The sequence below is a fragment of the Pocillopora damicornis genome, chromosome 10 (assembly GCF_964200805.1).
Source record: "Pocillopora damicornis chromosome 10, jaPocDami1.2, whole genome shotgun sequence".
Classification (NCBI taxonomy): domain Eukaryota; kingdom Metazoa; phylum Cnidaria; class Anthozoa; order Scleractinia; family Pocilloporidae; genus Pocillopora; species Pocillopora damicornis.
In genome coordinates, this window is record NC_142679.1 from 1,678,392 (window position 1) to 1,690,105 (window position 11,714).

General features: G+C 37.6%; 1 protein-coding gene across 2 annotated transcripts; it reads left to right on the forward strand.

The window, feature by feature from the left end:
* The first annotated feature begins 1,652 nt into the window (after window positions 1-1,652).
* On the forward strand, window positions 1,653-11,445 carry LOC113667770 (gamma-aminobutyric acid receptor subunit gamma-4). 2 transcript variants are annotated; one of them, XM_089185068.1, is made up of 11 exons: window positions 1,666-1,750; window positions 3,509-3,573; window positions 4,907-5,046; window positions 5,492-5,604; window positions 6,334-6,401; window positions 6,949-7,172; window positions 7,401-7,483; window positions 8,009-8,137; window positions 8,674-8,888; window positions 9,587-9,760; window positions 9,984-11,445. In XM_089185068.1, the coding sequence occupies exons 3-11, from the start codon at window positions 4,982-4,984 to the stop codon at window positions 10,413-10,415; spliced, it is 1,503 nt and encodes a 500-aa protein (XP_089041194.1). In that variant the 5' UTR covers window positions 1,666-1,750; window positions 3,509-3,573; window positions 4,907-4,981; the 3' UTR covers window positions 10,416-11,445. The 2 variants fall into 2 exon arrangements, with proteins under 2 accessions (XP_089041193.1, XP_089041194.1); XM_089185067.1 differs by lacking the exon at window positions 3,509-3,573 and having other exon boundaries at window positions 1,653-1,750.
* Window positions 11,446-11,714: the final 269 nt, after the last annotated feature.

Consider the following 11,714-nt stretch of genomic DNA (forward strand, 5'->3'; position numbering starts at 1 on the left):
GCAACATGACTCAGGTTTCGGGCGACATGACTTCGGGCAAGATGACTGTCGGGCGACTTGACTGTAAACCTAAGCAAATACGAGGGAGGACGCGGCGAAACAAAAGATTTAATAAGCAGAACAATGGCTCAGCACGTGCGTTTTAAAACTTTGTACATTTCTTAGCCTTCCTCTACAAAACAACAACGTGAAATCACCAAGTTTTCCAAGTTTAGGACAGAGACCCAGACGGCGAATTATTAAAGGTTCTATCAGGAACTCTATAATGCGCTCCCATGTTATGCTGTAGTTTAGGTGTGATGCCAATAGAAGGTAAGTACATCTTGCCATTCGAGAAATTCTAAGCAAAAGAGTTAATTCATTTTTCAATAGACCTTTTGCTCAGCGTTGCCGTACTTACTGCCTAAAGTTTCTGTTGTATTTTTGACAGTACTGAACACAAAGCGTAAGCTGCACGGGTTTACGTTATAGTTACCCAACATTGTGTAGCTTCATCATTAAGAAAAATCGATGGCGATGATCGAGATTACAACTGTACATGAAATGTATGAGCCTAAGAGATAGAATAGTTTATGTTGTCAGATGTTTCTTTCCGGGATCCTTCAAGGCCTAGGAAAAATTATGCTGAAAAACGACATTTTCTTTCTAAAGCCGTGACTTGAGGGCTATTGGTGCTGAAAGACATATCAAAAAGTCTCTTAAATCAATTAAACTTGGTAAAGAATTAGACATTTTTACATGGAATCTGCATTAATAGTAATTTTTCAAAGGCAATCAATCAAGAGTGACGCCTTAGAATATTTACACTTTTTAAGTTACGCCTTACCTTCTATTCAATTTCTGGTGTTAAGAAAGTTGTTCGTTTGCATTTAAAAAACACTTTGCTTTTAGAATGCCCTCCACATATGTTTATGAAACTGTCCAGATATTCGGCGTCATTTGAGAAAAAAAAAGAAGCAAAACAATTGGATAAACCTATACACTAAGAGTAGTATCGACGTTTTTATCAATGTCTTGGTCGCCACGGACATGTTGGTCAGAAGCTATGTATAAATAGGATGTCTAACTGAAATCGTTTACAAACATAACGGTGTTATTTTAAATAATTTATCAACGTAAAGGATGACAACCATGAATAAATAATTGCCAAGCAGTAACTTGAAAATTTTAAAACCACGATTTGAAATGGGAAGATTACAAAAAACAGTTTAAAGGTTGACAGTTCCTCTGCACAAATTACACTTATAGCAGTTGATACATCGTTTTTCACTAGAGAGAAGTTGATGAAACACAAACTGTCAGAGGCGTGAAAAATAATTCGAACTGTCATTGTAATGTTACAGGTGAATCCACTTAGATTCAAGTCGATATGAAATAAGTAGGCGTGATATTAATTTTAACTTAGGAGTAAGAATTTCGAGTACTTAACGACATCTTAATTTTTGTGCAATGGACTTCATATATAATTTTTTTGGTGTTAATGAAGGCTATGTAACTTTTCTCTTTATTCACATATGTGCTTTTCGTGGCTTAAGTTTCCATTTGAGTGTTTTGCTAACATTTTATTTAATTGTATTAAAGTATAAAACATGTGTTAACGAGGTCATAATTTGCATCACAAACCCATCCTGAGACCACCTGAAATTCCGTAATTTGTATCCATGAGTTCACACTCAGGTAACATCGCGTAGTTTCCAAAGAACTGGTTGCTGACTTCAGAATATCGCGTTTAATTTTATAGACTTGCCAGGTAGGTTAAGCCATCATGATTCTTTTAAGCGATTGAAGTTCAATCTGATAGAATTGTCTCCAGTCAGAATCGAAAGTAAATCGAACTTAGCAGTGTCGATGTCATTTCAGTTGAAATTGATATTAAGCCACTGGTGGAAGGAGTACTGTTAACTGAACCTGTGGAAAATCAATAGGCAAGTGAAAACGCACTGTATATTAACTAAGGAAAAATAGACTCTCGAAAAAAAGGAAGAAAAAAAATCTTTATTTCCATACTCGAATATTTATTAAACAGCAACTCACGCCCTTATTACATTAAGTTTCGAGGGGCGACGCGCCAAGGAAATATAACGAAGCTTTTGAATACTGCTCGTAGTATGCTCTTCAATCCAAATCTGCCTAATAAATAAAGCTGTGCTGTACTTTTATCAATCTCCCATCTTCTGTAAAACCCTTTTCCTAGAAGAGTTAAGCTCCTGCTTTAACGCGACTAAGGTGCCATCGTCTTAGAAAAGTTTTGCGTCAAAAAGTTTCATCCACCCAAGTTATGCCATGAGAAATGATTACGTGTTATGATATAACAGACCCTGTTCCTTCGCAACAACTTTTTATTTAATATGTTGAAACATTAACGGGAGAATTTACTTTAATGTGCTTCAACATGAGATGGGCCTTAAACTAAACTTCAGTTAACAAAGGTTTCAAACAATGTTATCTTTGATAAATTTATTTTCGTGCTATGGATTCAGGCAAAAAAAAACGCTTTTTTATAATCAGGATTATAATTTCACCTTAAGATACATGTAATTTCATTACTTTTTTTTAATTACAACCCATTTTGGCAACTGAAAAGTTTTCTCCTTTGAAGGAAGTCGGTCAGCCAATTTTTTTGTTTTTTTGTTTACGTCATTAACAACTCATTCCGAATTGGATTCAATTTCTCTCTGAGCCGAGGAAATAGGGAGGGCATATGCTGAGTCTGAGTGCTTAAGAGAAACGCAACATGGTTTCTGTAATTATAACGATGATTGCTAGATAAAACGGATCGTGTATCACGGACAGAAAATCTCCAAACTCTATTCACTTCGGTACGTTGAATTTTTTATCGTATGGTAATTATCAGTTATACTATTTCCCTCCGTTTTCCATGAAAGAGGTCATAAATCAACTTTCACTATAACATGTTTAGGTTATTGAATCGGCAAAAAAAAAACGGCCCTTAATCAAACTAAAAGAGAAGAAAAAATATGAGCCTTGTCCTGGGCCAGTCCGCCAAACTGATCATGCTTTTTTCATGAAAATAATCGAGACACGTGCAATTTCATTTTGTTACGGATGGATATTTTAGTAGCATCAACACTTTTCTGGTTTCGTGTGGTAGGCAATCAAATGATGTATTCGCAAACAGTTTAAATGCTGCGCTTATCACGTTATGCCAGAGTAAAGGTTAATGTGGTAAGCCAATGTATATGTGCAGATAGACAAACGGATTGGGGTTAACAAAATGTCAAACTGCGTACTGGGCAGAATTAACACACGTCGAGGAAAGAATTTCACGACATGATTCCCATTTTCATATGGAAACAAATTGAGCAAGCGCGAAATGAGGTTTTTGATGAATGTTGTGAGGCAATTAATAATTAATGGGATTTCATGGAAATTGTGATAACATCTATTGCATCTTACATTAACAGTTTTTTTTTACCTCATAAAGACAAGGTAACGTCTTTTGTGTGGTATTTGCCAAAGTTTTCAGAAATGACTAATTGCTTTCTAGAGTTCGGTGTACATTCAAGCGGGTTGTGCGATTTCAGTACCGAAATGGTTTCCTCGCATTATCAGGCAAGTTTAAACTTTTTTCGATAAGTTAACTAACAAATAACCTAGCAAATAGGCCGTCGTTTGTATTTTGAAAGAAAGAAGCAACTAGATCTAGAAAATGCCGAGCTTTAGCTGATTTGGAGCATTTGTCCTTTTGTCCTTTTTTGTTCCTTTGAAAACGAGCTTGTGGGCTGCGACGCTGCGACAGAAGCAAAAAAAATATTCCGCTAGGGCTTGTCTTTCCTCAAGAGGAAAATATTTTACCACGATAAAAAGCAAAACTAACGATATTTGGTTTTACCCTTTATCAGAAACAAAAGCATTGTGTTCCATATTCTAGAAGAGAATTCGAGAAACTACTCGTTGCTACAAACAGTACATTTTTTAATACAAATTGACCAAACAGCGTGACATGAATTGAAATTAAAATCGAGAACAGAGCACAAGGTCTGAGTCATAAAACACAACAGCGATGAAAAATGACATTTTAAACTTGAGCATTGCGTAACATTCAAGGTTCTATTTTCGTGCTGATATATACTTACTGCATATCTGATAATTACAGTAAGTATTTCACAATAATGGGAGTTATACCTGCAAGGCCATTAAAATCCAAGTTTTATTTCGTAATTCTCCTTTCCAGGAGCATTACATTTCGTAATAAACTAGTTAAGAGAAATTTGGTGATATCTCAATGAATTGCTACATAGTTGATGACTTTTTCCCTTCTCCTCATCAGTTTGTTGGAAAATACACTAAGAACAAGTTGGGAGTCAATCTCTTGGAGAGCTAAAGGATTCAAAAGGATTGTTAGGATTGTTAGCTCAATTGGTAGAGCGCTGCACCGGTATCGCAGAGGTCACGGGTTCAAATTCCGTACGGGCCTGAAAAAAAAAAAAAAAAAAAATTTTCAGGTCCTACTTACAACTACTAGTTTCAGTAGTGTTCTTAGCTGCGAGGATCTTCTAATTTCATCTTTCCACCGCAGTGCAAATATGTGAATTTTCATATATCTAAATCTTCATAAAGGATTCATTGTTTCCTTACACCTGTCTCAACGCTTGGCAGGCATCAGTCTTGATTGAAAGCTCGCCATACTGCATTAGACGAAACATTTATAGTTCTCATTCATTGACGGACAGATCAAAATTGAACTTTTTTAAGTTGTACTTTTCCATATATGCAAATATGGGGTTATATCACTGATCTGCAGTGATGTAAATGATTAAGTCTCGATTGCAGAAACAACCATTCATTTTCTGGCGTTAGCTCATGAATTTCAATATTTATACTCGTAGCTTTTTTAAACTTTATTTAGAACTGAAAGCAGTATGCCCTTTCTCTTTTTTAACAGAAATAGAGGAAATTAGTGCTGGAGAGGAAGAACTGCGTAGTTATCCTTGAAAACTAAAAGATACCAAAGAGAATCATGGCCCCGTGTTGGATTAGAAATGTCGTTATTTTCTCCGTAATTGCTGTTAATGTTGCTGGACGGTGAGACATCTGTGTAATATGAATAATATATGAGTATTGTGAGTGTCGGAAATAGACAGTCCGAATTTTGTTTTGCTAAGAAAACGAAGTTGCCTCCGATACCATTGTGCTGTTCTCCGTCTCGTTAACTTTGCCAAGTGACCACTCTAGATACAATGTCAAGAGAGGAAACACACCAGACAAAAGAATCTCAAATACTGACCGACAGTCCCAGTTCGTAGATTGGCTCCTCGTGATATTTTCCCTTCTATGATAGGCTGTTGTGATTAATTTGGTTTTATGACACTAAATCAAAGTACGCTGAAAAAAAAAATGAGGTTTCAAAGTAGTAGCGCATGCGGTTGCTGGTTTCACAAAGAGGGGCTGAACTTCACAAGACCATGCGTCACTTTTACCAATCTTATTGCATGATTATCATTACGTTTTTACCTTTAATGGATTGTAGAGAGGAAAATAAATCTGAGCCAGCGTTAAATGGAACAGGAAATATTCCCATAAGTTTGGTGGAGTATCTAACTACAAAGTACGACAAGACAGTCAGGCCAAATGCTACATCAGGTGATTACTCAGTAACAAAGTTACTCTATTATGAGAACACATTTTACTTGATAATGAACTTGATAAGCTACAGTAAAATTCACATTTAAAAATGGAAAAACACGGACAAATCCCTTTTCACACAATGTGGTATCACAAACTAGTGTATGCTACGTTTTAAGATTAATTGTATTTTGCCGGGTTACTACATAAGAGGATAAAGCTCAACCTTTCCTGTTACTCTATCTTTGAAGGGGAAAAGGGGAAGTGAGGGTGGGAGGGGGGAGGGGAGATGGAGTGATTGGGGAAGGAGGAATGGTTAAGGAGGGTGGGGGGAAAGGAATGAGGGGGGGAAATGGGGAAGGGAGAGTGTGGGGGGTGGGGAAGGGAGAAGGGGGAAAGGGGAACCCCTCCCCGATAAGCTGGTTTTACTATTTTGGCCTAAAAAGGAAATGAATGCGGTCAATTGATTAAGAGCTCTGGTGATGGGCTGTTGTATAAATGTCATTTCCAAGAAATGTCTTGGAATGAATAAGGTGAGCCTGGATATTTCCACATCGTGAACTTCATCAGAGAATGAAAAGATGGTGTTAAATAAGAAGAGTGTACGACGCTTCGAGTGCTGTTCCCTCTGATTCAGAACCATCCGCTTTTGTTTATTTCTTGTAATCATTTGACAGATCTCCCAGTATGTAAAATGAAATAATAAATCAAAACAATATTGTTTTACAAGCAATTTATTATTTGTAGGTAAACCTACTGAGGTTTTCCTAGATATTTATGTGGAGTCGTTTGGAAACATAAAAGAAGTAAACATGGTAAGATCATTATTCAACGATTATCCTTAAAATTGGAGTTGATTTTTTTTTCCTCAAACCACTAAACAATGCTAAGGTTTGACTTTATATTAAATGCGCTTTTTGCTTGTTTTTTTCACGTTCCATGAGCCTCAGGTTTAGTCGAGCCCTCTTGAGGGGAATGGCGCCAAGTTTAAATTAAAAGTGAAAAACCGAACACAACATTTATTATCCTTCTTCATCACGCCGTTCGTTAAAACACTCTTTCGTTATTGGTGATGGAAACATTAATATCGAACCTACTCGACGCTCCACTTCTCCACGACTATTATCAGTTATCACCTGTGGGGGGGGGGGGGGGGGGAAGGGGGGAGTTTGACAGAATTTGGCTGTGTCACTGTAAAATTTACCCAATTCTCTCGTAAGGTTCTGTAATATTCTAACGATCCCTCCCTCCTTATTGGCAGTGGAAACCATGTGGCCTCTCCCAAACTCCTCTGTCCCTCCCTCCCCGTGATGAATAATTACTGATCCCTAAACATTTTCCCTTCAATTCTCTGTTTTTTAGGAATTTCCAGGTTTTATGTATTTCCGTCAGATGTGGTTCGAGGATCGTATCGCTAAGTACATAACCTCTGACAATCAAGTGCTGCAACGAGATTATATTTCTCGCCTATGGTTACCAGACTCCTACTGCTACAACGCGAAAACCTCGGACCTGATGCTGCCCGACACTGAGGTTCATAGCGTCATCAGAATCGATCGGAGAGGCTTCATTATGTACAGCAGAAGGTAAGTGCACTGTAAATGATAATGAGCGAGAACTGAGTTTCGAAGCAGTTACACACTCAGAAAGGATCATTCATCAAATATCTTAAGGGTTCTATCGCTCAGATGATATTTAAGATCAAATTTATCTGTAAAATAAGAAATAATTTCTTAAATGCTTTTATATGTCAACATGATGAAAAGCAACAAACATTTAATCCTTATATTAGGGATCTTTTTTTTTCCTTTTAGTACACACATTATCGCCTCATGTGAAATGGATTTGCACGATTTTCCTATGGACACACAGCAGTGTAAATTATCATTTGGAAGCTGTGAGTATTTATTTTTCTTGATTTTGTTTGTTATTGTTTGTTTTTTTGTAGCATTCATTCTCTGTTTAGTGGGCAGATCCTTCGCCCTTACGAAAGACTAACACTCGCACGTCAGCCTTATAATCTCTTATGATGACCAATTTTATTTATTTATCAAGCCAGTTAACCCTTTAAACTCTAAGAGTGACCAGCATCTAATTTCTCTTTACAGTAATATGGCTGAATCAATCCTTAAGATCATGAGAATAAAGGAAATGATCGCCACCCAAAGGAGTTTTGATTGTCCAACAAATTCTCCTTGTCAGTACTAAAGGAAACGTATATAGAAGAGTATGGAGAATCTGGATACTGATGTTAGGGTGTAAAGGGTTAATAAAACCAAATTATACATGAAGAAATGCCGAGGGAAAGTTTACTACTAAATTATTCAGTTGACTTTCCGAAATGTCCACGAATAGAGGTCGATCCTCTCGTGTTTTTTTTGTTCTTTACTTTTTTTATTATTTTATTTTTACCTGTCATTAGATGGCCATACAGACGATGACATTCTCTTAAAATGGAGGAATCCCACGATATCAATTGCTAACAAAGAAATGGCACAATTTTCCGTCGGTGACCCGACGTTGTCCACTGAAGTCAACGAGTTTTCCACCGGTAAGAGTGCGAGATAAATATGATTAGCATGCATGTCCAACTGAACCTGCTTGACTGTAACTTACGTCGGCTCGAACACGAGGCGAACTCTCACTGACAATGATTAGGTGGTCCAAGGAACTTTCAGAATTTTAAGGAATGGTTAATGAAGTCCCTTCAATTGATATCCTGAGGACAATGTTGCCTTTGTGGTAAAGACGCTGAATCTAGTACACGAATTTAGACACATATTCTTTAAATTTCTTCAAATTCAATTGGTAATCTTTTCTGGCGCAAGGAGGCATTCGAGGTTAATCCTGAGTGTTTGTTGCTTCTGTGATTTCTTTCATCTGAGTCAAAACCACTCCTTACTAGGGGTGGAAAGGGGGAGGTAGGAAGGAAGATGGGGGGGGGGGGGAAGGGGAGCTCGCTTTTGAGGCAATCTGTCTCTTTGAATAGTTAGACACAGGCAGGGTCCGATCAAACGATGTGTCGAGAAGTGACTGGCTGCCCTTTCTCAAAACAGTCCTGACTCCTCGTCTTTCATTTTTCCTAAGGGAACTTCACAGTGTTAACAGTGACATTTCCATTCAAGAGACGCATGGGTTATTACATTATTCAGGTGTACATCCCTTGTATATTTCTGGTCATGCTCAGTTGGATCGTGTTCTGGATGAGGCCTGATGACAGCGCTAGTAGACTGACTGTGGGTATCACCACTATCCTGACCATCGTGTTTTTGCTCGGCTATACAAACGGAATGCTTCCCAAGGTAAGGGAGCAGTCTTTATTTATCACTAGGAGTTTGGGGCGATCAAAAGGACATTCTTCTGGAAAGAGGTTGGGTTATGGTATTTCTGTTCGTGGTGGTAAATGTGATTTGACATCCCCTTGCATTATCATATACTATCAAGCCAAACGTTACAAGAAATGACACGCCTGTCACCTAGTTCTGACGTATTTGTATATCCATCTGATGATGGATTTACAAAGATGAGAATGTTAGGGAGAAGGGGAATTTCTAAGCATGCATATCGTGGAATTTAAATGAATAATGGATACAGACTTTTATTCGGGTCTGTTTAAATCAGAATCACAGGGTGCGAATCTGTCTCGTACAGTGTGCGGTTAGACGGCAACTGTTATTACTGAGAACAATTGTTGCTGCATAAGCACTTCATTTGTTATTAATAGGTATCAGATCATTTCCAAAACAAGATGTTAATTATGGTCCGCCGATTTCCTTACTGCCAATGCCTGAAACGATGTATCAAAATAAATACATATAATTAATCTTATTTTAATTGAAAAATACTAATCTCAACACAATGTACCACGTGAGAGAAAACAGTTGAAATTTAGCTGCAATTACACCTAGCCATTCATAGAAACTTATAGATGTATGTAGTTCATACTGGCTGTGTGGATTAGCGACTTCTGCTACGACAACGTGTAATATTTTTGTCACAGGTCAGCTATGTCAAAGGAATGGACTGGTACCTGATGGTGTGTTTCACGATCATTTTTCTGAGTCTGTTGGAATGCATTGTCGTGGACAGGTTGTGGAGGGCAAATGCCAGGAAAATAGAAGACGAGCAAAAAAACAGAAGGACGAGGAATTCTGGGGACAAGGAACCAAGGAAGGTAAAATATAATCGAGGAGGAGGATTAAGCTTTGTTAATGAATTCTTAATTTTTGCTGAGTTTGTGAGGTACTCCGACGTAGTATATAGTACTGAAATCTGATTTGTTATGCCTCATATTACCCCGTATACTAGTATGCTACGCCGTTCATATTGTGCTATGATTAGATTTTTTTTCCAATTTCCCACCTGGTATAGTTCTAATTGCATTTTCTCCCAAATAGAATTCGGTGAAGGACAAAGGAGGGTTAAACTGCCGTTACGTGTCTGGTGTGCAAATTCTGAGGCCACGAAAAGCAGATACTGGCACACAGACGAACAACGAGGGAGGAAATCGCCTGAATCACTGGGAATCAAATGAACATAGTGAACTTTTTCATATGATAAGAGATGAATACAGGCACTTGAGTCTTGGGGAGATGCGTCCGCCTTTGCCCGACGAAGCTTGGGTCGAAATGGATAAGGAAAACACACAGGCGCATTACGACACAGTTGTTCGCTGCTTCTTCAACAAAAGAAACTCTCGCCCAATGGAACTCTCGGCTAAGGTGGACAAAGCAAGCCGCGTCTTATTTCCTTTAACGTTTTTGCTGTATAACGTTGCATATTGGGTGACTTACTTCCACGGCACTAATGTTTTACCCTACAGAATATAAAATACCGGAGTTTAAGTCACAGGTTCAAATCCTGTCGAAGGAGTTCTGATTTTTTGCGGGCATTTTCGACTCAGTTTATTTTCGCATACTACATTAGTATGATAATTACAATATTTGACAAAATCGTAATTTTTCTCCCGCTCCGAAACCTACCTTTTTTTTTTTTTTTTTCGAAATAGCACTCTTTCTGTCGATTGAATGTAAATCACTTTCGATGTCGGCAGAAGACTTTTAACCCTTCCATGGCCGAGATCTGAAAGCTAATTATCTTTACTAGAGAACATACTCTTTTTGTAGCCTTTCTTAAGACAATATCTGAACAATTTCCCCCGTAGTTAACATTTCTCTAAATTCTCATTACGTGTCCTTTACACAATGTATTAAAATTTTAAATGGATCATATCTACGCATACTGATCATTGGTTTGAGTGAAAGAGTGAAAGCAAGCTGTTAATATAAACACAATAATAATGTTAGGATTTTCTGAACCTCTGAAGTATATGCGTGCCTTACGAAAGAAATGAAGAGTATGCCATTTAGGTTATTCACAAGAGTAAGCATAATTTATTGTGCGTGTAAACCTTTTATCTCTCTGTCTATATTGAATTCAATTCACTATTCGCCTATTATAATCTGAATGCTTTGAGCTAAGGCGGAGTAAAGACTCTGCCTCAATGATAATCCTTGTGTCAAGCATAGTCAAGTATTTGTTCAAAAAGGCTGAATGTTTCTAGATCTCTCTTTCTAACTTAACTAGCCCAAGGTTGCTTTCTTTGTTTCATTGTTCTCTCAAAAGTTGTTGGAGACCTTTGTTTATAAATGTTGTGTAATTTTACGTTAGACTGATGTAATTATTTCTCCCACGGTAATTTTTTTTTGGGCCTGTCAAATTACTGCTATTTTTTAAAATATTTGTAAGTCTTGTGTGTTGCAGTATTTAGCCTGGCAACTCGATAAAAGGAGTTATTCTTCCATGTTGCCATTTTAAGTTGACTGAAAAAATAAAGTATATCCTATCAGTTCAAACATCGAGCTTGAGTGAAAGTGGTTCGTATTTTCGTTCATACATTTCCCAAGGAAAGTCGGGTGTTCTTGCAGTTTTGTCTATACCGAGATATTGAAAAGTTTTTCAACTCGAAACTTCTCCCAGGATTAACACTTTTAGGAAGTGTGCTGTCTCCGCTCTAAGACCTCCAGGAATCATCATGATGAGTTCATATGCGTGTTTTCTGCTTTGTTCAGCGGAACTACAATGACGCAAACCCGCTTTTGACCCAGATGGGATTTCAAACTCTCCCG